Source organism: Camellia sinensis, unplaced genomic scaffold (assembly GCF_055761805.1).
Source record: "Camellia sinensis isolate YWXY unplaced genomic scaffold, ASM5576180v1 Unanchor137, whole genome shotgun sequence".
In the NCBI taxonomy this organism is placed as follows: Eukaryota; Viridiplantae; Streptophyta; class Magnoliopsida; order Ericales; family Theaceae; genus Camellia; species Camellia sinensis.
The window spans coordinates 1-27,500 of record NW_028129017.1 but is presented as its reverse complement, the minus strand read 5'-3'; the positions used below and the strand labels follow the sequence as shown (position 1 = coordinate 27,500).

Sequence of the window (27,500 nt, the reverse complement as noted above, 5' to 3'; positions counted from 1 at the left end):
GTTGGTGAACATTGTTCTGACTCATAGCTCTAAGATGACTAGCATGAATGAGCCAGCTTCAACACAACCTAGACTCTTAATCATAGACAGACTTGCGACCTCAACATAAAAGGATGAGCTTGGTCTGTCTATTTGTACGCATTGGCTTAATTCACTCCTAACCTCCCTAGACACTGCAAAGAACACATAATGAAAACTGCCTGGTAAGGGCTGTACAAGGGAACGAGAAAGGGGTTTGATAAGAAAGAGTTTGGAAGTGTCCCGCTTAGTTAACAAACATCGAGTTTGGAGTCGAGGCAGCATGGATAGGAGACTATTGAAGTTTGGAATCATTATGGTTTTCTATCTTCAGATTACCAAATTGGAGAATCACCAAGGCCTTTCAGCGATTCGACGCGCCCCCCCAAGCTAGACGCTTCACCTACCTGACCTCAGAGAGAATAGAATGAGTCGCCCTAGCCCTAGTCTTACTAAGAGTTTGAATTGCTCTGTAGGATAGTAGGGCGAATGAATCGCATTAGTGCGATTTGGCTAGCTGAATCGCCCAGCGAACAAATCGCCCCCTTGCTGTCTTAAAAAGAAAAGCGGACCCGCGCGAATCGCGTCTTCGATCTTGCATATAAATAAAAAATATATATATATATTTATCAACCAGGTCAACTGACGCCAGCATTACCACTACGGAAACTAAATTTCCTTAGTCCTTTTTCTGTGAAACAAAGCCAAGCCTTTTCCGCCTTCCATCCCGCCTTTCCCTGCTTGAGACTTTTTTTATTAGCCCAGGCATGAACCACCCTGGTTGGAGCCATGGTCTACCCAGCAGTGCTTCATATCCTCCTTGCTCTTTGTCTAAGATTGGACTAAAGGTACCAAACCTGGCATCCTTTTTTGTTGTTTTTCTTTTGGCTAAGAAGCCCGTAGGTTGTACGCCAGCCATACGTAGCTTGAACTGTGATGGCCACAATGCTTAGCTATTGCCGATCCCCAAGACGCCTTTGGTTGAATGTTCACACCTGATCCACCGTCCGCACTTCCTACATTCACTCCCGGAAATTGAAACAGGAAAACAGGAATTGTAACCTCCCGGTCTGCTGTAGTCAGGCACACCGTGAGGCTTCCACCCTCTTTGGCAGAAAGCTATGACAGAGGAACTTGATGCATTGTCTAAAAAGAAAACATGGGACTTGGTTGACCTGCCTCCAGGAAAGTCTGCAGTTGGGCGCAAGTGGGTCTATAAAATAAAGACCCGATCTGATGGATCTGTTGAGCGTTATAAGGCCCGTCTTGTGGCTAAGGGATTCACGCAGGAGTATAGTTTTGATTATGAGGAGACGTTTGCACCAGTAGCCAAGATGGCGTCTGTACGTACCTTGATCGCAGTTGCAGCGATTCGTGGTTGGCAGTTCGCTTGATGTGAAGAATGCATTTCTTAACGGGGATTTGCATGAGGAGATATATATGCAGCCTCCACCTGGTCTATCTACTCAATCATCTATGGTTTTCCGACCCTGCATTCAAGACAGGCCTGGGATAAAAACCTTATCGATGTTGGTTGAGAAATCAACCTCGGAGTTGAAAGGGTTGGTGTGGCCAGAAGTGAGAACTCCTTGAAGCCATTTATCCATCTCTATCAGTTCACTCCTCTTCTTCCAGAGAGGCCCCCATTGAGGAATTTGTTCACGTTCACATAAGGAAGCTTAAACAAGACGAATTCTTCATTCAAATGCGGTCCGAAGAAGAAGTGATTTTATTTCAGGAAGGCGCCCTTAACGTCATTCGATGGTGGGGTTGGTCTCGCTTCAGAAGGTATTGGGTTCGGGTGGTTGTTATTCATTCATCGAAGGGCGGGAGACAGAGGGAAAGTTGCTCTATTAACAACAATTAAAAGAATTTAGGCCATTAAGAGATAGGGCTTTGCCGCAGATGACTACTTTGACATATAGTGGGGGTATTTTTCCGTCCCTCAGTCCCAGCATTTATATGAAAGAAGAAATTCCCTCTCCCATAACAAAGTTTAGCGAATCGCTGACCGCTCAAGGCTTCTCTCTCTATTCCCAGGAGATGAAAGCTTACCTTTAGAGAAAGGGGAAGCTAAAAGCAAAACAACCTTTATTCAACTACCAGACAAGCAAGGACGGGAAGCTACTCCCCTACTAAAAAAGGGGGAAAAGAGCAACCTTACTACGAGGGAGAAGGGCAACTGCTTCTCTTACTACGCAATTAGTAGGGAACAGAGCAGGACCCTACTCTTTCCTTTAGGAACAATAGCGACTTCTTCTGGAAAGCGGGAAACCACTTACTAATATAGAGGCACACTACTCTCAGGAAAGGCCTGGTCGTTCCTATGTCCCCAGTTGCATTTGGTAGGCAATCGAGAGGCATTTCATTGAAGTTACCCAATTCCTGCTGCTTCTGCTTCCGAAAGAGCTTCTTAGTCTGCTTCTGCGTAAAAGAATTGCTGTGCCCTAGCTTGGGCAGCTCACCGCTTGCGGCATTACATGTTAAACTTCACCACCATGCTCATTGCTAGGATGGATCCTTTGAAGCACATATTCGAGAAACCATCATTGACAGGCAGAATAGCTCGGTGGCAGATGCTCTTGACTGAGTTCGACATCATCTATGTTACCCAGAAGGCAGTAAAGGGACAGGTCATTGCAGATCAGTTAGCTGATAACCCTCTACCAGACTATGAGCCGATGCAGACTGATTTTCCTGATGAGGCAGCGATGTTTGCAACAGAAGAAGAACCGGAGGAATACCCAGAATTGAGGCTATTCTTTGATGGGAGCAGCTAACGTCTTTGTAAACGGGATAGGAGCAGTGCTAGTATCCCCTCAGGGATCTCATCTCCCAATTGCAGTGAAACTGAGGTTCGCTTGCACCAAGTAACAGAGTCTGAAGCATTTATTATAGGTCTCCAAGCATCCCTGTGGGAATACGAGATATCGAAGTTTATGGTGACTCCACTCTCATTATCTGCCGAGCTGTAGGAGAGTGGAAGACCAGGGGGGAACCCCAGCGAATTCCGTACCGTGAGTATCTGGAGGAGTTGATAATCCGGTTCAGAAAGATCACTTTCAGTTATATGCCCAAGACCAAGAACCAGTTCGCAGATGCTTTAGCAACACTAGCCTCAATGGTCCGAATTTCAGAAGAAAGAGACATCCATCCGATCAAGGTGGAAGTAAGAGAGGAGCCTGCATACTGTGCTTTCGCAGAAGAGGAACTCGATGGCAAGCCCTGGTATCATGATATCAGGGTCTTTATCAAAGAGAGAAAGTACCCAGTTGGGACAACTGACAATGAAAATAAGACAATCAGGAGGTTATCAATGCAGTTCTTTCTGAGCAACGATACCCTAAGAGATCCCATGACAGCATGCTGTTAAGATGTGTCGATACGGGCGAAGCAAACCGGTTAATGGCAGAGGTGCACAGTGGTGACTGTGGCGCGCATATGAATGGCTTCATGCTTTCCATCCTCAGAATGGGCTACTACTGGTTCACAATGGAGCATGATTGTGCGAAGTATGTAAGGGCCTGTCAGCAGTGCCAGTTTTATGCAGATAAGAGCAAAGCACCTTCAGTTCCTCTCAACAACATGACAACTCCATGGCCATTCTCGATGTGGGGTATGGACGTCATAGGGAACATCAATCCGAAGGCTTCCAATGGTCACCGCTTTATCCTGGTTGCTATCGATTACTTCACAAAATGGGTCGAAGCAGCATCATTTTCCAGTGTCACTAAAAGCGTCGTGAACCGGTTCATCAAAAGTAACATCATTGCCAGGTATGGTCTACCGAGCAGCCTGATTACAGATAATGCCACCAATCTCAACAGTGACCTGATGATAGATCTCTGTGAGAAGTTCAAGATAGAGCACCACAATTCAGCATCTTACCACCCTCAGATGAATGGAGCGGTAGAAACAGCCAACAAGAACATCAAAAGGATAATTGAAAAGATGACAACCAAGTACCGCGATTGGCATGAGATGCTCCCCTATGCATTCTTAGCCTATCGCACGTCTATTCGAACCTCTACAGGTACTACTCCGTATCCTTTGGTATATGGGATGGAAGCAGTCCTCCCAGTTGAGGTAGAGATCCCATCACTCAGGATTCTTATGGAAGCCGAGTTGGAAGAAACAGAGTGGGTTCAAACCCGCTATGATCAGCTGAACATACATGATAGAAGAGAAAAGGTTTCGAGCTATTTGCCATGGGCAGTGCTCTCGAAGAAGAAAGGCTCGAGCCTATAACAAAACAAACCCAAGGTGTTCACAGCAGGACAAGCGTAGGAAAAGGACTGTTGATACTTGCTTGATTCTAAGCATCTGGAGGTTCTCTATTCTCTAAAGAGCTGTCAACTTATTGACTAACCAAGCAACGGATGAGCGCTATTTATCATTCTCAAGGAATTCTCCAAAGCTACTCTCCTAAACGGGAACAAGCAAGGGAGCTTATAAGGTAAGTTCTTTTTAAGTTTCCTTTTCACTAAAAAGAAATTGCCTTAACGCGATAGAGACTAACAAGGGAACTTACCAATACTAAAGGCGGATCGATCAGTACACTAACAGAATATATATATACATAATATATAGGTTCGAGTGGAATTTCTTCTGAAGGTCCGCTATATTTGTCTTTTCATAAGAAAGATTTGTCTTGTCATTCTTCTCAGAACGATGCTCGGAAGCTGCTTTGACATCCGTGCTTACTCTGATGCGGATTGGGCTGTATAAGATTAATTGACATTCATTTTCCCTAATAGAGGCGGAGTGTAACAGGGGAGGTTCGGGAGGGTACTCCCTCCTGAAAGGGGGGGTCACCCCCAAGCAGTGCTGTAGGGTAAAGGCGAGAAAGCTGGATACTTTTTTTGAGAAATTCCTAGTGGAGGGTGGACCTATATGAGAACCGGTGGACCTAGTGGAGAAAAGTAGAGGAGTACGTGCTACTACGAGAGTACGAAGTACGAGTAACGGAGTGCGGAGTACGGAGTGAATACGAGTACGAGCCACCATACGAAGCGGAGGCGTGAGGTTGCTTGCAAGGGTAGAGGAATTTCAGCCAGAAAAAGCTTCTTTGAGGGCGCCACCCGATTGAAAAAGACAAAGAGCTTTCCCGCTCCTGTGCTTCTTGTGACCGCCCCAGGGAGGGATTAAATACGCCGGAAAGAGGATCGATTGCCACCGCCAGGCCAGAGAGGGATCCCTTCGTGAGGCCCATAACGCAAAAGACTCTGAATACGCCTGAGAAGCTCCCTTCCCGTTAATAAGGCCTTTGACGCCTAACCTCTGAGGAGGGGAATAGAAGCGGATAGGGAGGGAACTAACTCACTATGCTGGATCGATATAGATGGGTGGTGATGGTTGCGATGGTATGCAGGTGATCCAGGGTCAGCGAATAGATGGTTGGTGATCCTGCGAATAGTGGTGGAATGGGTGCTGACTCAATTCGCGTTGAGCTATTGCGGGAGCTTCACCTTCCTCAAGAGCGTGAGTTGGCTACACTTGGTGCGCCCGGATCCTACACTAATCCTCTTTTTCCGTGTAAGCAATTCAATATGAACTTGGAACTTCTTCGATGGAAGAAGATGATTTGAACGTCACTTTCATCCTCCCTTGGGCAAGGGCCTAAAGTATCGAAAAGGCAAGGACTCCACAAGCCTGAGGTCAAGAACAGCGAGCTCAAGATCAGGAGCCAAAGCGGACCGAGAAGAAAGAAGGAAGGCTTCATCTGCTCCAAGCCCCTAAAAAAGTAAAGGGCGACAGCCAAAAATGGAAAGAGTTCGTTTCTTCCTCAAAAATTTGGAATGGATCGTCCAACTGGAAATGATAACAGAATGCATAGGTCATTAGAAGGAGTTCCAATAAGCGGATAAATATAGTATACTACCTTACTTATTTCCTCTATGAGGGAGAAAGCAAATTGAAGAACCCGCGGATATGTGCAAAACTTAAATTCTTTATTGTTAGCCAAGGAAAATGACTCGTGGTAAAGACAAGATAGACTTTGACCAGACGTGCTCGGAATCTTTTTTTTTTTCGATCCGGGGGAAGTTCTCGCTCCTTCACTTCGTAAACTCGGTAAAGCGGCTTTGCTCCTCGCTTTTGTTCAATTATAAATAAATAACCACTTTGATGGAGATTTGTAGCATCATTCAAGTAAATACAGATTGAGATCGTAGAAACATGAGCTTGTGATATAGCTACACCTAATTCCGGACCGGTTAATGCAAGAACTATAAATAAAGGACCAAGATCTCCTATGAAATATAAAAGATCATTCATACATAGCATAGTCCAAGCGGACCCACTTAAAATCTTTACTGAACTATGACCGGCCATCATATTAGCAAATAAACGTATTCCTGGGCTTAATGCGCGAAAACAATGAGGGATTAGCTCAAGGAGTACTAAAAAAGGTGCTAACGGCAGTGGGACTCCAGCGGGTAATGAGAAGCTTAAAAAATGAAGCCCATTTCTTTGAAATCCCACTATAGTAATGCCAATAAAAAGAGAAAATGAGAGACCCAAAGTAATGAGAAAATGACTTGTAACTGTGAAGCTATAAGGTATCATACCCTGGGGATTACGAAATAACGAAAAAGTAAAAGTAACCGAGATGCGAGGGGAAAACTTTTGTTTAACATTTCCGGAAAGACCACCTATTTGTTCGTTTACCGGGTTCGGCACGAAATCATAAATAAGCTCTACCAAGGATTGCCAAGCATTTGGTACTGAGTTTCCTCCTCCGTTTTTAGTAACAAAATGAACCAGAAGTAGGACCAAACTGAGAGTTAGCAGCATAAACAAAGATGGATTTGTGAATGAGAAATACAAGTTTCCTATATTCATAGGAATCAATGGGAGAATGGCAAATTGCTCAAGTGGGCTGTTGGGCGTAATCGTAAGAAACACTTTTCATTTCATACCTGTAGTTCCGCTTCTTGCTCTAAAAATGCAAAAAGACTTGTTCTTGCTCTCGGAAGACGGAAATTGCCGGTTGGTCCAACCAAGAAAGGCATGGGAGTCTTTGGGCATGGGTCGATTCTTTTCGATCTTGTACTCAGGTACACGGAAGACCAACACAATCTCAACAAAGATCAATAGATACAAAGATTTCGCGGAACTATTCTTTCGCTCCACTATCACAAAAAGCGGATACACTTTCGTTTGTTAACGATACAACGATTTTGACCGCTCAACGATTTTGATCCGCTATCACTAAGACAAATCCGAAAACAATCACATCGTCATCTCTTTTTGGTAACGCTTTTTGTGGTTTGTTCGATCGATCAACTCGTTCCTTACTAGAAGCAATTCTACCGAGCAACCATCAACGATCAACAGACAACTCTACTTATGATATTTCCACATCAACGATCAACAGATCTCTATTTACCACATTTCCTTCACAGGACATCACAACTTCTCTATTTACGATACAACTTCCCTATTGGAGATCTTTCCCCATCACCGATCCATCAACAGACACCTATTCCTCTATTGATCACCAGACACCTCTTTCTCTATTGGAGATCTTTCTGTACAAAGTCACACTGACGGAGCTACCCTTGGTAAAAGGTCGCACTATAGCGGATGCTTCCCTCGGGTTTTAGACCACGCTTTCGTAGCGGATTGACATTTCCAATTTCATCTTATGATTGTTTAGCCAATGACGGATTTCTAGACACAGAATGAATAGAGTAACTTCGAAGGAAAACTATACCGATACCAACTCCTGCTGAAGCAATTAGAGCAGCTCAGGCACCAATTCATTTCACAACTTAGAAAGAACATCTTTCCCTTGGAACGCATGAGCTACTAATCTCTCTTCCAACCATTTCATGACGGATGAGGAGGCACCTATTCCTCTAACCAGGCCTTTCGAATGCAATACATTCTAGAAGCGCAAAGCCCAAAATGGCATAACCAAGAGGGGAAGATAGAGAATATCCTGGTCTCGTTCCACAAATAAGCTTACTTTTCCTAAGCGAAGGCAAGCCAGCTCGTGCTTCTTCAGGCTTTCGTTCAGAAGATATTGAATCGCCTGCTCTTTCTTGTCTTGGTTGCAACCATGCCCTATATAATATAATAGAATCGACCATGATGCCCTTCCGGATTTTGTAAGGAATAGGATTCTATATGGCCCTTTCCTTTCTGTCGGCTTCGATACGGCTTTCTCTCTCTCTTACTTTGGCAACATGCTGGTGTATTTCATGCTGAAAGAAGACTTGCGTTCAGTTCACGTTGGAAGTTCCCCGTTCGTCGGTACGAAGAAGATATTGAATCCCCCTGGTTCCCTTGTTGTTCTATTTCACAAGACGGGTAAAGAAAGGAACAGATTGTCCCGAACAAGTACGAAAGTGAGTGTCTTTCTACTACCACAGAAAGCTTCGAAAAGTCGTCTTAGGCATTGGCGCTTTTGGACTCTACGCTAAGTCGTGATCGTGTAAATCCCCCTCAGGGGACCACAAGGAGTAGACATTCCCCCAACTCAGAATCATTTGGAGAACTCCGGCTCGTCCGTCACTTTTGACTTTTGTCTACTGATCCCGATTCCGCTGGGGTTTAGACGGATCCAAAGCAGGCTCGGGGACCGGCCTTAATTTAATAATTTTTGGGCGGGAATTACTCTGTTATCTCGCATTCGTCATTCGGGGAAGACTTTTTTCATCTCTTATGAGATTTCAAAATCGAGAGTGTCCTGTGGATGACGTTCTGTGCTGTCCGCGCACAACCTTGAAAGTAGAATCCTCATATTCATATGAAGAAGCGTCGGAGCTTGGTATTCCCTCTAAGAGCGGAACTTTCTTTCTTCAATGGAATCCCTAAGCGGCTTCCTTTGTTCTTTCTTTCTTTACCCATAGTCTTTTGCAAATAGAATAGCGTATTCGCCGCCCGAGCGTTCCTTTCTTTTCTTTCTTTACGCCGTTCGGCTTAGAAGAGGAGATGGAATGAAAATGACATAGTTTTTTACTGATAAAAGGTGTTTTACGAAAATTCCACTCAAATTCCACCTTTTTTTCTAGTAAAAATGGCATACTTTTGGATCCACGTCTGTGATCCACGAAGAAAGACGCGCAACCTTAAGCGTAAGCCGCGCCATCTGCACCAGTTGCTTTAGATGCAGGAGCTGCAGGAAGAATAGCAGCTGCCCTTCCCTTCGAGCCAATGCCACTCAGCCGCTCAGCCATACCTCCTTTGTATTTGCAGTTTCAAGATTTGAGAACAGTACTTCACTTCGGTTACCATTTTCAAGCCCCGCGTTCTTTCCTGTCCCAGGTTCCATTAGTATGGAAGATTTTCCAAGTGAAATCTCCTAGTAGATGCACGAGTGAAAAAGTGCTTTCGTTGTTGTGGAATCAAAACCTTCGTATCTTAATGCACGTATTTCATTTATTCGGTTGCAGCTTCTCATTGCAACTGGTCACCGAGCAAGCCCTTCTTCTTTCAGTAATTCGCTTTACTGTCGGTTCATTTCAGTCCAGTAATTCCCTGCCGGTTCATTGCATTCGAGTCCCTTTCATTGGATGTCAGTTGCAGGAGAAGGGAACCCAAGTAATTCCATATCTATGGATGGGGTGGTACTCGGCTTCAACGATTGTGGCGCGAAATCCTTCATTGGCTAAACAATCAGATGTTCACGAATCGTCTGCCTGTGTGGAACGCCCTTCGACACAAATCTTTCAAGTCGGCCTAAAGAACCCAAATCTTGATCCGAGAGAGGAATCCCTTATCTTTGAGACTACCCTTAGGACTCTATAAAGTCATTAAAAATCTATTCTAGTGTCAATGCCCAATGATTATCTTATAATCTATCGCTCTGCGAGCCCATTTTTCTTTTGCGTTACTGAAAGGCTGTTCAAACAATGAAGCTGAATACGAAGCGCTCATTGCCGGCCTCCTGGTAGCCTTACAAATTTTTATAAAGGTCTTCACACGATCTATGGGGATTCGCAGTTAATCATTCGCCAGTTCTAGGGTACATATGAAGTACGAAAACCAGAATGAATGCCCTACCACGCCATGACTATGGAGCTCATGAAACAGTTCGAGGCTACTCGAATTCTGCCACGTACAAAGACAAAGGAGAAAGAACGACAAGGCAGACGCATTAGCCAAGTTAGTAGCCACTGACGCAGCCTCCCCTGGTGGCAGAACAGAAGTCATTATGTTAAACTAATACCAAGAATCAACATCAGGCTAACACAGCCACCAAATCTTTCAGTGCACATTGCACTCTTCATACCAAGACCCGAGCAACATAAGTGCTCGCCATACTCCATAATCACATCAATAACAAAAAGAATAAACTACGAAGGTTTAAGTTTACAGGCCCAAACGAATATACATGTATATGCACTAACAACAGTGTGCAGGAAAACAAAAAGAAAAGAATGGGATCAGTCATCCTCGTCGTCCTCATCATCATCGTCAGCTCCAGCCCTGGGTCCCACAACTGGCTACACCCGAAAGGAAGCATCGATCTCTCTAGGAATCACTCTCAGTCTCAAAGGAAGACAAGTCATCTACGGTAAATAGTAGAACGAACTCACTATCTGAGCCCTCAGCGCCTGGATCTCCTGCTGCTGACTGGCTATCAACTCCTGCATCCGAGACTGCTCTGTCCTGGTGATCAAAACCTGATCGGAGCCTATGTGATGCTGCAAGGTAAAACAAAGTTCAGCAAGATTCTATCAAGGAATACATCAAGGGAAAGCAGATTTACCGGCCAGTGGTCAAGTACCTTGCCACCGACCATCATACCAACAAGGACAGGGGTGACATCCACAATGAAGCCAATGGGGATGCTCCTGAACCAAGTAAGGTAATCCATATCCGCTGCCTGAAGTCTCTCCTCAAGAGGTTGATCATCCATAGCAGCGACCTAAAAAGTCCAGTCATATGAGTAGGAGGATCAATCGGCACCCGTACCACTCCATCGATCTGTCGAGTAAACGGCTACCCAAGGTAGAGCTCCCAACTCTCAGGACTATAAAGAAGAAATCTCTGCCTGGAGAGAGCGAAAGCATCTGTAGCCTCTGGAGTATTAAATAACTTACTCCCGACTCCCGACATAAGGAGTAAAGGAGAGCTACACGAGCAGAACTTCGAAAGTAAGCCTCACAACAAAAGGAGAGGAAGAGATCAGACAAGAAGGTTGATTATACATCTCCCTGATCCTCACTGACAAACTCGAGCTGGCAACGAACTGTCATAAAATAAAGAGAAGGCGGAAGGTTGCTCCTACAAGTAGCATTCCCCTTCTAAATCTAATCCAGTTAGCGGTCTACAAGCCAGGGCCAAGGCGCTACTTGACAAAGTCGAGTCTCCTTACGCTTCCCTCCCTGCAGTAATCCCACACGCGGGTAGACGAACGGAGTGAAGGAAGTGAGTCACTTTCCTGTAAAGGATTAGTATTCAGCTTTAGTTCATCTTCTTTTAATCGCTTTCTCCCGAGTTGCTTTCTGCGCGTAGCGCGTAAGTCAGCTTAATAGCAGGTTGGTCTTGCTGGTCCGAAAGCGGCTTCAGCAGCATTTTATGTTTTTGCGGCTTCTTCTGCTCTTGAACGGCAGTCCGAGATCCGTAAAGGGGGTCTATTCTCTCCTTTTGTAAAGTAGGATTACGATTCAACTGCAACCGGTCTAATTTAATAAGACCCAGTTCACAGGTCTAAGAAGGGTTACCAATCAGAGAAAGGAACGGGAAAGGAAAGTAGATACTTTTGTCCAAAGTAGACTACCGAAAACCAATCAAAGCAGGGAGGGGCGGACGATTACTTGCCTTTCTTGGTCTTGTAGTCAAGAGCACGAAGGGACTCACTGAATTCAATACAATTGGCAACAACTGCGGACGAACACTTGAGCGGAGTTAGAGAATAGGGGAAGACACGCAGTCCCACTCCTCAATACTTTCAATCGCTACGACGAAGACGGCTACGCTCAATCACTGCGTTCGTCTCCTTCGTGAGTAGCCCATTTCCCTCTCTTCCTGGCTTGGACTAGTACCGGAAAGCCGTCCCACCTGCTCTGTCCCAGACCTCAAGGCGAGTCAGACCCTGGCCCTATCAACAGGGGACGAAGACCTCGCTTTGGCGGATCCTGTTTCCCCTTAGCCGCCGAGCATGAGTATCTTCCGGGTGGCCCTCTACAAAAAAGTTTGATTTTTCTCGTTCATTCGGTCATCAAAGACATACTCTGCAAGCCAGTTTCCCCTGTCAGCATAAAAACATATAGTATTATCCAATCGGGGAACCTTCATTCCCCCGCTGTATCGAATTCTTTGAGTGTCCAGCCTGCTTTCTTTCTTTGTTCAGTCGGAAGACTTTATCAAAAGACTTTTTTTTTAGTCCCCGTCCAACAAGAGAGGTAAAGCCTTTCTATTCAAATGAGACGCACTCCCATTGTCTCGATAAGGTCAGCAGCAGGGCATACAGCAGGGATTGAGTAGTCTTGGGAGGCGGACTTCTAGTCCCCGGTTACTAGTTGACGACGTTGTTAACTACTAAAACTTAAAAAGTCTTTTAAGGGCGGAAGATCTTTCTTTCGCTTAAAATCCCAGTTTGGATGAGCAGAGTTACGCTCGATTTCGATTCATACTGAAAAATAGGTGAATAGTTGATAGCAGATGGGGAAAGCTAAAGGCAGAGCTTGGATTGGATTTTCCAGTTGGAAATCCGTCAGAAAAACTGTACCTTGACAAGCCCCACGATGCTTCTGGCAGCCATCATCGCAGGGACGAAGAGATTCCCAAGACCAGAACTATAGACTCATTCCGCACCAGACCACTAGCAAAAGGCAAGGGGTTTCGCCCGAAGCGCACTTCTGTCGAACGAAAGGACTTGGCGGGACCCGTCAATGGAAGATGGCTAGCGAACCTCAGTGCGTGGGGAAAGGTCATAGAGTTTACAGCCGAAATGCTGCATAAAAGGAGTTAAATTAGGTGGCTTCACACAAACCAATCGAAAGACGAAAGACCAACCTAAACGTGAGAATCGGCTCGAAGATCAAAGGAATTCCTCCGGGTAAGGTGAGGCCAAGCTGCGGAAGGAACTCTCCGTCCAAAGAGTATAGATAGAGTCGGAAAATAGGCCCTCTGGAGGTGAACCTGTGACTTCGCCCTGTTCTTATGGCGGACAATAGCAACAACACGATCTCTCGGAAAAAAAAAAGACTAAAGCCCTATCCAAGATGCCCCACCAATCAAAAAACGCACTGCAGAGCCAGGGCCCCAAAGTACGCTTTTGCTCGCTCCGCAAGTAAGTACGAACCTGGCAAAGAAGCAATGTCGACCACCCCTAAAGGAGATCGGCGAGCCCTTTTTCCTGATGCATGGGACAAGGCCGGGGAGTAGAAAGACTATAAGCGCACGCAGCCCTCGGGCAAACCTCTAACCAGGCTGATGAAACCTAACCAGAATGTTAAATCAATGACGTCGGTCGTTGTGATCCTTCTTTCCCTTCCAGCCCATCTTGACTATTCCTAAAAAGAAAGGAAGGCTCAGAAGGACTCGCCCAAAGCAGAAATGGAATATACAGATGGAATGGTTCATCAACATGCCTCGGGAGCATGAGAGCGGGACCTTATGGGCAAACAAATAATCCTTAAAACTTGTATGTAAGGCTAACCTACCCCTGGTAAAAGGCAATCTTTCGGATAAAACCTAACCGACGATTCATATTCTGGCAAGGCCCTTCTTACTGGGCGTCTCTCCGCAAAGGCGCTTCTTTCAGTATGAGTTGACTGACCTACTGACAATGTAATAAGATAAGAGGGCAATGAAATGAAATAGAAATCATTCTCTCCCTCTGAGCGCTATTGTTCTTTTCTTTCCCACCCTTGAAAGATATAGATTTTTAGTCTCAAATAGCTTGATCGGTCGAATGACCAGAAGGGGCTTGCTAAAATCACCGCCTTTGTTCGGTAGTTCGGTTCAGTTCTTAGCATAGGATACGGCGTTCCTTTCTTAATTCATAAGAGGGGGAGTTTCCCTTTATACTGAATTTAATTAAGAAATAAAGACGCGGTAGAAAAAAAAGCACCAATCAGTCAAGCTCGTGGCGCGTAGTGCAACATAGTTCTCCTAACTTGGAGGGCGGAAAGCATGCTGGTACATTTGCTTCTTATCTCTGTGCGTCTCGCGCCATATTTGATTATGATAAACATCACAAAGCCCACCCGGGGCGCGTCTCGTTTGATTTATTTCGAAAACAACCTAGGTCTCATAAGAGCCCCCGTAGAATCTCCCAAGCATGGTTGATCTTTACGCCTGTGACCTGAAAAAGCTTTCTGAGTCGCTCAGCGGTAATATATTCCCTTTCCTTCAAGTAAATCTAACCGAGCCCAAGCTAACAACAGCCCGATCCTTGCCGGATCTTATAGAGCGAGAGTAGTCTTACTCAACCGAAGACGCTCCCTTCCCTCTTCCCTTAGAGATGTAGCTTCGAAGCAGTAAGCTCTGTGCTCTTATTCTTTCGACCAATACAAGCCCGAAACCGCCTCCAACCCCTAATTATAATTATACGCCGACCCGCTTGCTTGCCCATATCAAAGAAGGGAGCTTCGGTCCCGCTTGCTGCCTCCTGGAATGCAGGATACTTACCCTATTATCTTGCTTAGTAGAGGAACGATGTGCGCTAACCTTCTAACCATATTGGTATCTGACTCTTGAAAAAATCATTTCACGCCGGTCCGTCTACCATTATTTATATGTAATTGTTCGTTCGCTTGACCTGGAAGTTCGGTTATGAAACCCACCCCTTTATTAGTATTAGTAAGCCTTTGCAGGAAAGCGCTTAATAGTGTGGTAAACAAAACCCCGCCGACCTTGGCTATCGCCTTTCAGCGCCGCTAAGATCACCAATAGAATAAATGGGAAATCCGCCCTCTTGAGTCAGCGGAAGTGTAGTTGTCACTTTATCTTAATAGGTATAGCTAGCGGGGGGGTTAAGGGGGAATATCCGCTAGCCGAGCTGAAGCTCAGATATGAATTGGTGAAGTTCGCCACGAAGAAGAGCCATCTTTGCTTTCTAACAAAACTCTAAAAGTCGCGAAATGGAGGATCGAAGACCTCAGCTGAGAAAGAGCATTCGGCTGATGATGTGACAAAACAAAAGGGGTCGGGCTTTCAAGCAACCAACTGGCTTTAACGAAGAAAGACACAACCATTATTACTTACGATAGAGTGCCCCAGTTCCCGGAGATTCGTTAGAAGAGGAGGTGTGACCGAGATTCAATAGAAGAAGAGGTTGTGCTAATGAGATGGGACGAGAGTGGCAATGCGTCGTGTGATGCTTCGGCTGTAAGCCTTGTCGGAGCCCTAAGAGTGGAAATTCTGGCTTTATTGTTGTACGATGATCTCAAAATCATCCCTTGAAAGCCTAATAGGGGACTTGCCCCTTCTATAATCTTTTCCTGGATAGCTGGATAGAGAGTACGTCTGCGTGTCTATTGGTCTTGCTAGATGAGATGAGGCATACTTGGCCCCTCAACCATTGCCACTTTCTTTATTTGTTGTGTTGTGGAAGGGTAAGAAGCCGAAGGAAAATGACACTAGCTAACCAACGGAGAGAGAGAAGGCCACAAAGAGTACATTCCTCGCTCGAGACCGAGACAGAATAGAATTCGATTATGCCTCACTTATCTTATATGCCGGGTCCATGCAGTCTCACTCTGCTTTCTCTTCCCCCGCTAACAGATAGTTGATATAAGACTTAGAAGTCAGGGACTACTTCTCCTCTTAAGTCAACTATCCACTCTCTCTTTCTTACCCGAAGAAAGGTAAACCTCTTTTCTTCTCTTCCTTATAGCATAGGTTGCTCTTTTTCCCTATAGGGAGTAAGGGTATCCGGTCAGTCCTCTTCTCTTGTTCGAGAATCCACAGCAATAGATGAGACTGTTGGGATTGAGCTTTCCTTGGTGGAAGCTCTCTCTGTCGGTATTACCGCTGCACTCGGTCAGTGACTCTTGCCTTTAGTATAGTATGAATAGGCCTGTGCCATGAGAACGAAATTAGTCCCACGAACAACTAACACTATTCTTCCTATTCGCATAGCCCTTTCTTGTGCATCATAGGCTGTCGGTCCTTGCTTCTTAGCGCTCCGTGGGTCAACCAGGCTAGGTCCTCCCACTTCTTCAAACCGGGGCTTTGATCGAGATAGGAAGACTAGTTGCCCTTCTTCTCTTTGTCCAATCATTCCCTTTGATAAAGTCCCAGAGCCTATTCTTGCAAACAGCCTTTTTTTTGTCCTAACTGCGCATTTGAAGCTTCTTCTATCAAAGAGCTTGGGCATCTTTCGATGAGTAGGTCCGGAAAGAGAGTTAAGGCAATACCTCCCTCAAAGCCGTCACTCCGCCTCTTTCTCTTTTTCATGTGAAGGGGGTGCTTTCGGTAGTGACTAGACCACTTCCATGTCATACCCTTATAAACGGGGATGTATATCCGATCTTGCTTGGCCGAAGAGAAGTAGTGTAGTCAGGGGGGCCTTAGTTAGCGCGTAGCCAAACTACGGCTTAACTTGACATTGCCTACTTTTCTATCAGGTTCCGTGCTTTCCGGTCAGTAGGTGAGGATAGCTCAGTTCAATAGCCAGGGGATTTAGCCGAATATTCAGGAGATCAATAAGTATGCTGATAAGCCGTATCTTGCTTTTATTCTGTTTGCTGCTCCTCCGGAAACGACTTTCTTTAGCCAGGAGATAAATCAGTAGGCTTCAAAGCGCACTACTGAATTAGAGGAAGAGATAGGATATTCCATAGATGCCGAGTTTACATCAGTGGATCTAGTTGTTGACTATGAAGGTGGTACAGAGGCAGCAGCATTCCCGATGCCGGTCCTATATGATGAAATTCCCTACCCCTCAGGACTTATCCTCCGAATCAGCAAACTACGGCCCAGCTAGATACGGCTTTGTTGAAGCAGTCTCTTTCAACGAGCAAACAGATGAACTGAAATAGCCCCTTTCTTTAGTCAGAAGAGTGGTGTGACCTTTCCTACTTCTCGTTAGTTCCTTCTTGCCGGAGTGCGCCAGTTCAGGAGCGAGGGATAAAAACCACGGGCAGCAGTTCTCTATCTCCTATAGTACGTCTCCTTTGCCTTGAAAGCCATTAGCTTTGTTTGAGCAGTACTTTTCGGCTTGACTTGAATGAGTGGAGGAGGCTCTATGCTGATGCGGTCCTAACTCATCTCCCTATCTTGGGATCGGTCCAGACGCTCAGCAATGTTAGCCATGTCGAACTCGTAAGCAACAGAATCAAACTCAGAATCCACAGCTTATGATGAAACTAGATCGACGGAGGAAACGAGCTCTCTTTCAGATCCTTACACTTCGGCTAAAGGAGATTACTCGGCTACAGTTGCTTCCTCTCTTTCACCTGAACCTGCTAAGGTTGGGCGGATTCTTCGGATAAACCTCCTTCATTCTACCTGGGTCTTTTCTGTACCTTCGTTAGCTTCCTATGAAGCCAGTATGCCTCTTTGCACACCTTCCCCCCCATCCAATTCGGTGCCTAGCCTCTTTGTCATAGAGTACATGCGGAGAACCACTTTTAAGCATGAGTTGAGCACTGGTCCTCCAAAGTATGGGCAGTAGTAATGGTTCAAAAAATGCAGGGAGGAGCAGGGAAAGAGCCTGCCCCATCGTCCAAGTACTAAACGGACCTTAAACTAGAGCCAGGAGACAGATCCGAATACCCACACTCGAGGAACAGGCCAACGTAGCTTACGGGGAAGGGGATCAGAAAGACTAAACCGGGAGTGCAGTTACGGTAGCTAGTTTCGTGAGGAAACTCTTTTTTCGCGGGTTCCTTAAAGCAAGCTTTTGGCTGTGCAGATGGAGATCTGTTGAGATCAGCGCTTCCGGCGGTTCAAGGAAGGGAACCGAGACTCCGGGCAAGTCGATCAGAGCAAGGACCAGAGAAAGACGTTAGAGCTAGTACAGGTTTAGTTCCATCTATCTCTTTCGGGAAAAAGGCTAGTTGGGTACGCTCAAAAGTGAAGTCAGTTAGTGGAGCCCGTTACCGTTAGTCAAGTGATTCGCTCAGTAAACGAGTAGAAAAAACCCTTCTTTCAAGTCAAGTGGAAGAAAAAGATAATGCGCTCCCGGAGAACAGAATCTATCCTTTCGGCTCAAGGCTCAGTGCTCGGTAGGTCGTAGATAAAACGGTTAGTTGCGTTACGGGGGGTCGAGGGCTATTTTCCAGAATAGACCTTTAAAGTCAGCCTTTCAAGAGTAGCCCTTCCACAAGCGGATGGAAAAGGGGAAAAGGTACCTGGAGTTCTTGGGCTAATATAGGTCCAGCTGATCAGAGGGAGGAAAGGGCAGAGTGGTTTGATGAATTTACTATTCCTTGCAGTCCTATTCGCTCGTAGAAATAGAACAGAGAGGGTTAAACGAAACCGTTGTTAATGCTTGTAGCTTGCGTGTAGTAAATAAATGCCTCAGGCATTCATTTCTTATGCGGTAAAGACAGAGTCACTGAAGGTATCTGAGGAAGGGAGAGCTACCGAGTCAGTAACCGGTCCGAACAGGCTATCTTCAAAAAACATATCTGTCTAGTCGTCCCAAAAAGCGGTAGCGAAGCTCAGGTGGTAATGCAAGTGCGCGGTGAGCGTAGTAGCCCCCTCCTTGTACAACCAAGCTAGTGAGGGCCTTTAAGCCTGTAAGAAGTAGGGCAGCTTTTTCTCTGGAACAAAGTAGCTCCCTCGGAGAAAGAAGCCCTATCTAAAGGGGGCATCCCTCCATCTCTCTTTTCCTTTATCTTGGATTTATTAACCCCTCTTTTAGTCGAACAGCTCTACCAAAATAGGTCAGTCGAGGACTCGACCGGGTACTCGGCCAGTAGAGTAGATCCACTATAGCTTGCCCTTTCATCGTCTTTCGAGAAGTACACGTAATGTCAAAGAAGGAATGACTATCTAAGTTGGTTAATGCCGGTAAGTTCGAAGAACGAAATCCAAGTTCTATTACGTGTGGGGGCTACCTATTTGGCAATGTTCAAGTTGAAGCTTCTAGTCAGAACGATTAGTTTAAATTCCGGTAGTTGTTTCTGTGGTCCGTGCTCTTAGGCGAAGAGTAAGCTATATTGGGTTAGGACGTAGTGCCAGACTGAAGTCCCACACTTAAGAAATAGCTCAGAAACAACCTCAACATACTAATTAGAGGGTAAAGTAGTAGCTAATCACTAATCAAATAATAGGGAGGAGGAAATAACGGGAAATAATCATAATGGTAAACCAGAGTCACCGGTTGGAGTAAGAATTTTGTGTCGAAACGAAAGTCTCATCTGAGAATTCCAGTCTATGATGGGTGGAATAAGCCTCTGGATGATGGTTTTTTTATCTTCAAACCCATCTCTTGCATGGGTTGATTCACTGTAATGGGTTTGGTCATCTACTCTGTATTAATGAAATTGAAGGAGGGTAACGGTATCTCTGCGGCAGAGAAAGAATGGATCTTTGGGATAAAATCTGCACAAATCTCCGGACCCGGTAATGAAAATACCTAAATTACTCATTTTTGTAAGATTTTTCAACAATGAATAATCTGAGTTTCTGGGGGTTTCTTTCTTTTACAGGAAAATTACGGTTTAGGATGTGTCGAAAAAGCGATCAATGGATCTTCGGTTGCTTCATGGGGTTGCGTACGGGCATCCGTGGTTCGGTAGATGGGGGTAAAGATTCTGCCATGGAAGCTTTGGAGTGACCGAAAACAATTACGACAGAGCAATCGACATTCTTAGTTCAATTGAACTTGATAAGATCATCCAAGATTTCAGTAACACGAACCGATGCAGAGAAATCAAGCAAGTCATTCGTTATTACCAAGATTTGAGTGAGACCCAATTGATCACAATCAGAGATCTTCTCAGAGTCATGCTTACTCTCAAATCCCAAGCTCCTGCGCAGAGGAAATCGATCATGGCTACCGCTCTTTTCTACTTCTTCAAGACTTTCAACCAGAAGAGCCCTGCAAAACAAGGATCTTGTGAGAGAAAAATCTGTGAAGTCAATACGGCAATCGCTAATATGGATAGCAGATGGCCTGCAAGAAGATTAGAATATGCAGCACAAATCATTGTTAATGCATTGAAAGAAAAGAAAGAAAACAAGTTTAGCCATGGCGGGATGAGTCGGCAGGAAGTGCAAGACGCAGCTCGGCTGCACATTGGTGATACGGGTTTGCTAGACTATGTGCTGAAATCGATGAATAATGTAATCGTTGGAAGTAACATTGTCTGTCGTGCTGTGAACCCATCAACTCGGGGAATACACGATTCATGAGCTTGGTAATTGTGTTCTGATCAATGAACCGGAACCTGAAATAGTTCCTGAGCCACTTCCAGTACCTGCTCTAGCGCCTGGGGCTGATGTTTACAGTGATGTCGTCTACTTGTATACAAATGTACTATTGGGTTACCCGGAATCAGAATTGGTTGAGTTGGCGACTCGGGCAATTTTGGACAGCAAGCACTTTGTGAAGGAGTGGCCATTTAAGGATGAAGATGATCAATTTCTGAGATTCATTTGCCGATTGATGCCAAGTTCAAGAGAGCTAAAATATGAGTTTACGAGGGGCCTGGTGAGCTTATAGTGGTTCCACCGTATGCTACAGTTGGTGAGCTGAAGGAAGCAGTACAGAGTGCAATGAGGGATACTTACTGTATTATGGAACAGAACAGGTTGTGGTAACTGATATTGAAGACATGGAGGGAATGGAGGATGAGGAGGTTCTATTTGGCGCAGTTCAGTCAGGTTCGGAAGTTTGGGTGAGAGGGATTGGGATGGATTTGGACACTGACTTGAAGTATGAAGGTGAAGTTGACAATTTGACAGTGAGATGCGAATGTGGGGCCCGAGATGACGATGGGGAGAGGATGGTGGAGTGTGAGGTGTGGCACTCTCTGCAGCGGCCTTGAGGATGCCGATGCTGTGCCTCCACTGATTGACTTTGGCATGGAGTTCCTGTACTAAAGACTGTTGTTGGACTGCTATTGTGAGCAGTGAGTGTTAGTAAGGAGGGAATTGGAATGTGAAGGACTTTACCTATCTATGACGAGGGAAAGTCCTTCCTCTCCTAAGGTCAGGTTTAGATAGGGTTATCTCAATTCAATCTTTGATCTGTCCTTGGGGCCAATGAGGCTAAAGAGTTAGATTATCCTCTACCTTCTTTCAGGCAATCCAATTTATCTTAAAGTGCATCTTCTTTTAGACAAGTCTAGTAGGGAAGGGTTCTAGCAAGCATGGTCCCTCAAGCATGAGCGGGAATGAAAGAACCACGCCTTATGAGGAAGAAAGGGTAGCTGCCTGTAAGAAGTCCTCTCGAAGCTCGAAGGGGATTTCGGCTAAGTAACTCGACTAGAGAAGGTGGTTCGGAGCGATTTCGCTAAGTCGGCCCAGCAGGGACAACACCTAATTCTATACTATAGATAAAGCCGCTTCAGGGCTACGCCCCAAACAGGCCCAAAAGAGGCCCCACCCCATCAATTGGAAGGAACTGGCATTTCAAAAAGCTCTAAAGTGGGCTCGGTCACCCGCCTCTGTCTGTGTTGCTGGTCCTAGCAACCACTCCACTTACATGCCTCTTTATATTACCCTATTTCTTAAACAACGAACCTTGCATCCGGGAGCTGGCAAACAGTGGTCCACTCCCATGGAACGAGACCTGTTTACCAACAGCAACCGGTATAGAGTGATTCCAAACCACTCCTAGAGGAGCACACAAGGACAAACAGATAGGATTACACCTGGATGCGGCAAACAACGGCTTCAAGCATAAAAACGTCATAAAGACTGATTTCTTAACACCCACAGGGTACGACGCATCAGAACGATGGTAACAAAAGTTCGAATAACAACTAAATAAACATTCCGCTGTCGGCCAAGAACACACGACCGCACACAGAAGCTTAGGTCCCTTCCGATGGGATGATAAACACTGACAAAGAAACGTGCTTCACACGAACGGGCACGGCTGAAGGATTCAAAAGGCAACGTCGAAACGCCTATTTCTCTATTTATGCTGGACCCAACTCTTTATGCGGGGCCCCTTCCTTAGTTAGCTGGGCCCGTAGCCGTGGACATTAAGGGGACCTCACAGAAAGAGCATGTCTGCTTTTTCAACCTAGGAATTAAAGGTCTAAACTAATAGGCGGGGCGCTAACTCGAATGCTTACGAGAATGCTGCTGGTGAATCTGCACCCGCTGGAACTTAGTCAGATGGATCCGGAACTGGACGAGCCAGAACAGCATCATATATAACTCAATCCCTGCCTTCGCCTCCGATGCTACCTCCACTCCTGCTTCCACTTCCTTCCCCTCTTCTGCAACCTTTGCCTTCGCTCGATTCCGACGAAGTCATGGTCTCAGGTCCGTCCTAAGTAATACCCCATGAATATGGCTCCAAGCGTGCTGCCTTGCCTGGTCTTCCAGCTCAGCTGGCTGCTTTCTCATTCGTGCCATTTGTTATTTTCCAAAAGCGTCTGCCCCCCAAAATGGCGACCCTTGCTTGTCTTGACCCATGAGTAAGCAAGCAACCTTGCATTTCTTCCAACTCAAAGAGGTGATGCGCCTTCCTGATTGTCCCCATTGAGAGATGCTGGAAGTTGCGAGAAGGTGGTGTCCCCATCCCAAGTTCTTTTGCTTTGGCCTCTTTCATGCCCGATTTCCTAGAAGTGGAGATGTCCCCGGTCAGTCCGATGGATTTCCTACCAATCTGAGTAAATAAGTAAGGTTCCTCGAAGCCCGTCCGACAGCTAGACATCTTGAATGAGCAAACAACAATCCCTTACTTTCTACAGAGAGAAAGCGTCTCACCAAGGGACTTCCTAGCCCGGTAAACCCGACATTCATAGTTAGCCCGCTAACTCCGATTCCTAATAGATGGGCACAATCGAAGGACAAGAAGAAGGAATTAGTTTCCCTAAACTAAATAGGGTTTCTTTGTCTATGTCCCATAATCTCTCTATCCCCGAGGGCAGTAGCACTAGAAAGAGCAGGGGCATATCTAAGTCCACAAATGATTGTGTAACAGACTAGTCGGCTATTGTTCGTTCCTACAGGAAAGAGGGGCATGCCCTACTAATTTCATTGTGTAAGATACTAGTTCGCTCTTCCAGTTGCTAGTGCTAGTTGGACTGCTCTTCTAGTACTAGTAGCGGTCCATTATGCCAGATCAATCTAAATAAGAGTCTTGTAAGAGAATGGTGCGCTCTCCTCCTGATCCCAGATGAGCTTAGCTCCGAAGTTTGGCATTGCTTGCCCAAGTGATTCCAGTGCCCCTGCAGAAAGGGCTCAAGGCTTTCCCTCTGGCAAGATGCCCCCGAGTAGTAGATGAAGCCAAAGACGAGGACGCCTACGAAGCATCCGATGATCAGCAGTCTATCTATTCAATGGCCAGTTCAATCTATAAGAATCTCGAGTTTCAGGCATCTAATGTCAAAAACAGAATACTAGCCTTCAAGCTGCCTTCCTGAAATGGAATAACCAATTGAGCATCATCTGCTAGTCACCAACCCCTCTTTGTAGCAAGCGATTTTCGGAGAATCGTTTGTTCGATTAGGGCTTGTTCGATCCAGTGTACTATCAGATTTGGGGTGAGATCTCGGGGATGGATATTCCGGGAAAGGATTGAATCACGGAGACTGGGACGCCTATCCTATAAGAATTCGTTCGAGAGGCTTCCGTCGTGCGGGATCCGAAGGTGGGATTGACTTTGCTTTTGGATTCACATCTGATTTCAGAATTGCGTGGAAAATCCATTTATGCCACAAATCCCTTCTTTCATAGAAGATTCTACTTTTGGACAAGCTCGACGGAGGGAAGCTTCAAGTTAAGCCAAAAAGCGGCTGTTTCCTCTCCAGTATGTGAGGCAGTCCTCTTCTACTATGTTTGATCTCCTGGTTATGGTTCTTTCTGGTGATTGCCTAACAAACACAGAAATGGGGACATAACATAGGTTTCAGAATTCCTTTCTTTCCTTCTAGCTCTAGTGTGCCTAGGTTCCCTCGAATCCCGGTAAGAGGAAGAACGTAAGCCTGATTGTCTTACTGAACTGATTGTCTACCATTCAAATATGATCCCAGAAGAAAAACCTTGCTAAACAGGGGACACCACCCCTTTTATCTGGATCTGGCATTCCTGGCTAAGTATTCACTGATTCAAAAACCGGAATCTGCTCTGAGAGCCCCCCCTTCTTATATGGAATCCAGTTCGAAAGTCAAGCCATAAAATATAGAGAAGGCTGTCTTTCGGAAACCCACTACTTATTTCACCTTCCAGTGGGAAAAGGCTTCTAATCTATTGTTTGTACCAGTATCGTCATCCCTTAATTATAATTATCCCGAAGTGGGATAAGGCCTTAATCAACATCAACATTGATTGTACCCCAAAGGAAGGCCAGACGAACTTCTTACACGTAGAATTCATAATCGAATCGTTTTCATAATCGTATGATTAGAATCGTCTGATTCTGGTACTAGAGAAATGAACAGAGACTCAGACTAGCAACTGGTGGGCTCACCTCGATGTAATGGCGGGATAGACGCGGTTGCCTGTCTCGGAGGGGGCACCTCAATCAATGAGAGTAGAAGTTCTTGCACGTGGAAATTACTAAAAGAAAGGATTCCGAAAGCACGGGACTTGGCCGCTTGGCCTGCCATTCAGAAAGAAGAAAGCCAAAGCCCTTTAGACCTTTGCTTTGAAAGCAAGTCTTCAATCCGATAATCAGTCGGGGAGCAAGCCTCGGGTATTTGACTGATGCATAGCAATAGATAGTAGGATAACTACCAATATGAAGATCAACCATATAGCGGATCTAAGAATTATAGAAGGTCGTCCCTCTTACCAGTCTGCCTTCTTTCTTCGGTTTGAGAGCAGGAGAGAGAACAAAGGATGAGAAAGCTATCGTTCGCTCCTAGAACTACCTAACCAGCTAGCTAATAGGAAAGAAGAGAGCTACTAGCAAGAGAGGGATAGATAGAAGGAGCGCAACTTTAGCTCTTTTCTTCACCTATCCAAGGGACGCACCTGATCAAATGTACCGTCCATCGGTATTAACCTCAAGACAGACATACACCAATCATGCGCAGGACGTAAGAGAGCTTGCTTAACAGCATTTGGGATTGCCGAAAATCATCGTTTTCCCAGCACCTTCTGCGGCCAATCGGCCCGAAGCGAAATACATCATTAATTCATCGTCCGAAACATGGACACCTTCAATCATTGACTGACACACCTTATAGTATAGGCACATCAATTCATGAATAGAGAAAGCCCATCCTGACAAAAGATAGAATCCAAGTTCTCTTCTGGTCTATTGACCATGGAAAACTATCCTCATCAGGGAGTGGTTCCCCTCGCATTGGGAACACAACCCGTTTAGGAGCGAAGAAAGAGTACACAGGTTCTATGTACCGATATGCCCATTCACGAAGGTCATGTTTGAAAGGCCAAAGACGATGAAAGAGGAGTAGGACGAAACCGCAGGATTGCGGGTACAAGAGGCAAGCTTTATCCCATAGCGATAAGCTAAATCCCAAATCGCCCGGTAGAACGGAGAAGAACCATTAATAGAAGGATTATACGGGTTCTTCTGAGTCCTAACGGAGGACGCAGTCCACATGGGTACCCACCGAAACCCGAGATTCATAGGAATCTCGAAGCAACGAGGGATATACCTCTCGGTAAGGCTTATCGACAGGAAGACACCGCACCTTACTAACGCACAGCCCTTTTCTTGCTCTCCTGCACTAGCCGGGGCAGGGAAGACAGCTCCTACTACACGTACAGCTACTAGCACTCGCGGGATTGTAATCCCACTCACGGAACAAGCAAGCTAGGGGTTCCATAGAAAGAGGGCGCTTTAACTGAGTTGCCTACCTGCTCCGTCTGAGAGTCAGTCAGTAAGAATCAAACTTCAGTCAATCGAAAAATCCATGAAACCGTCGGTAATTCCCTCCACAGGTTTTCCAAGTCGCCTACTTAATCCAGAGATCCCGATCGCGAGGGGTTCGTGGTTCAATGCTAAATCTATCAGTCGATCCTTCATTCGAGCAATCCATCGCTCGTACTACTACTAAGAATTCAATCGAACGAGAGTAGTTACCTTTTTGCTAAGGATTACCACCTGCTGTCCATCCACAAGTGGTTCTTCCTCTGAAAGCAAGTGTGAAACTTATCCAAGATAGACGAGAGGAGAAGACCTTGGCTTGCCTGTGCTTGGAGTGGCATAAGATAAGGACTGCCCGTTCTTCTTCCTATTTTACCCGAAGATTACCTAGAATAAATGAATAGAATCGTCTGAAAGTCAGTATTTTATTATTCTTACCCTACCCCTCCACTTCACACAGACTGAAACTGAGGGATTCGCTTCAGCGAGGGCAGTTCGCCTTCTCTGCTCACATCGACGGGGCTTGTTGCACCCTACTAATAAAGTCAGATAGTTGGTCTTTCCTTTCCTGTATGTTAGTAGCCCCAAGGGCCTTAGTTTGTTGAAGTTACTAAGCTAAGCACGATCCCTTAACTGGGCTCCTAGCTTGATAAGTGAGTTGTGAGTTGGTTTCCCTCTCCGAGTAGCGGCATACCCTTGTACAAAAAGAAGAAAGACCTTTTTATTTTAAAAGGAGTGGTCCTCCTACTCCAAGCTGAGTTAAGAAGTCCGGCATTCCTTCCGCAAGTCAGGACATTTCCCCCTTTATCCGGATCTGGCTTTCCTGGGTCACGTCTCAATAGAAGTAGTAGCATCACATCTTATTCTACAACCTCTTTAGTCAGAGAATCGGTTGCTAACCATAATAGGTAGCTTTTGTTCCTAGAGGAAAGAGTAGGGTGCCCTACTAATTGCGTAAGAGAAGAGAATAGGGCTTGCTCCAGTTCCTTATGCCCCAGATTCAGATCCAGATCGTGATCGAGACCTAGTTCCCACCGATGATCGTAAGCGTGATCCATCCATACATATCCTATAGTCACCACACCCGCAGCATCTCGCCCACCATATCCAGGCCCGGTAAAGGCAAGGGCATCACCCCACCCTGGCCAGGCCGAGAGAGATACGGCTAGCCGGCAGCTCAGCTCGCGTACTTCCTCGGGCAAGGTCTGGTCGAGGGGATCAAAGACTTGCATGGTCAACAAGCAAGCGTGGTCATAAGAAAAGCTTCGTCCATGGTTTTCGTCGGTATATGGAATAAGCTAGTAAGGTGGAGGATAGGTGGCTCGGTGCTCATGGTTTTCGCTCGGCTCACTCATAGGTTGTTATTCGGAGTCCGGATTTGAAGGATTTCGGTCCTTGATTTCGACGTCAAGTGAAAGAAGAACTCATTGGATGATTGTGCCAAGAAGTGGAACTCATTGGATTGTCATTGAGAGTTGTCATACCATAGTTCACCTGTGTTTGCTTGCTCTGCTGCTCAAGATCGAATCTTGTTGAACTTGCATCTTCTTCATCTTCGACATCTGCTTCAGTGGATGCTTCTGCTTTTGATGCTGAAGTTGATCCT

General features: G+C 45.7%; 1 protein-coding gene and 1 pseudogene across 1 annotated transcript; both read left to right on the top strand.

The window, feature by feature from the left end:
* The first annotated feature begins 1,139 nt into the window (after window positions 1-1,139).
* Window positions 1,140-3,391, top strand: LOC145814889 (uncharacterized). The gene is made up of 3 exons (XM_082911841.1): window positions 1,140-1,395; window positions 2,470-2,773; window positions 2,917-3,391. Exons 1-3 carry the CDS (start codon window positions 1,140-1,142, stop codon window positions 3,389-3,391), a joined length of 1,035 nt encoding a protein of 344 aa, XP_082767967.1.
* Window positions 3,392-14,260: 10,869 nt separating this feature from the next.
* On the top strand, window positions 14,261-20,979 carry LOC145814890 (PHD finger protein MALE MEIOCYTE DEATH 1-like; annotated as a pseudogene).
* The last annotated feature ends 6,521 nt before the right edge of the window (window positions 20,980-27,500 follow it).

Coding starts and splice junctions, on each gene's coding strand:
- LOC145814889 (XM_082911841.1), top strand. CDS start 1,140: ATGACAGAGGAACTTGATGCATTGTCTAAAAAGAAAACATGGGACTTG. Junction 1,396..2,469: donor CGCAGTTGCAGCGATTCGTG/GTTGGCAGTTCG, acceptor GCTGTGCCCTAG/CTTGGGCAGCTCACCGCTTG. Junction 2,774..2,916: donor GAGGAATACCCAGAATTGAG/GCTATTCTTTGA, acceptor CATTTATTATAG/GTCTCCAAGCATCCCTGTGG.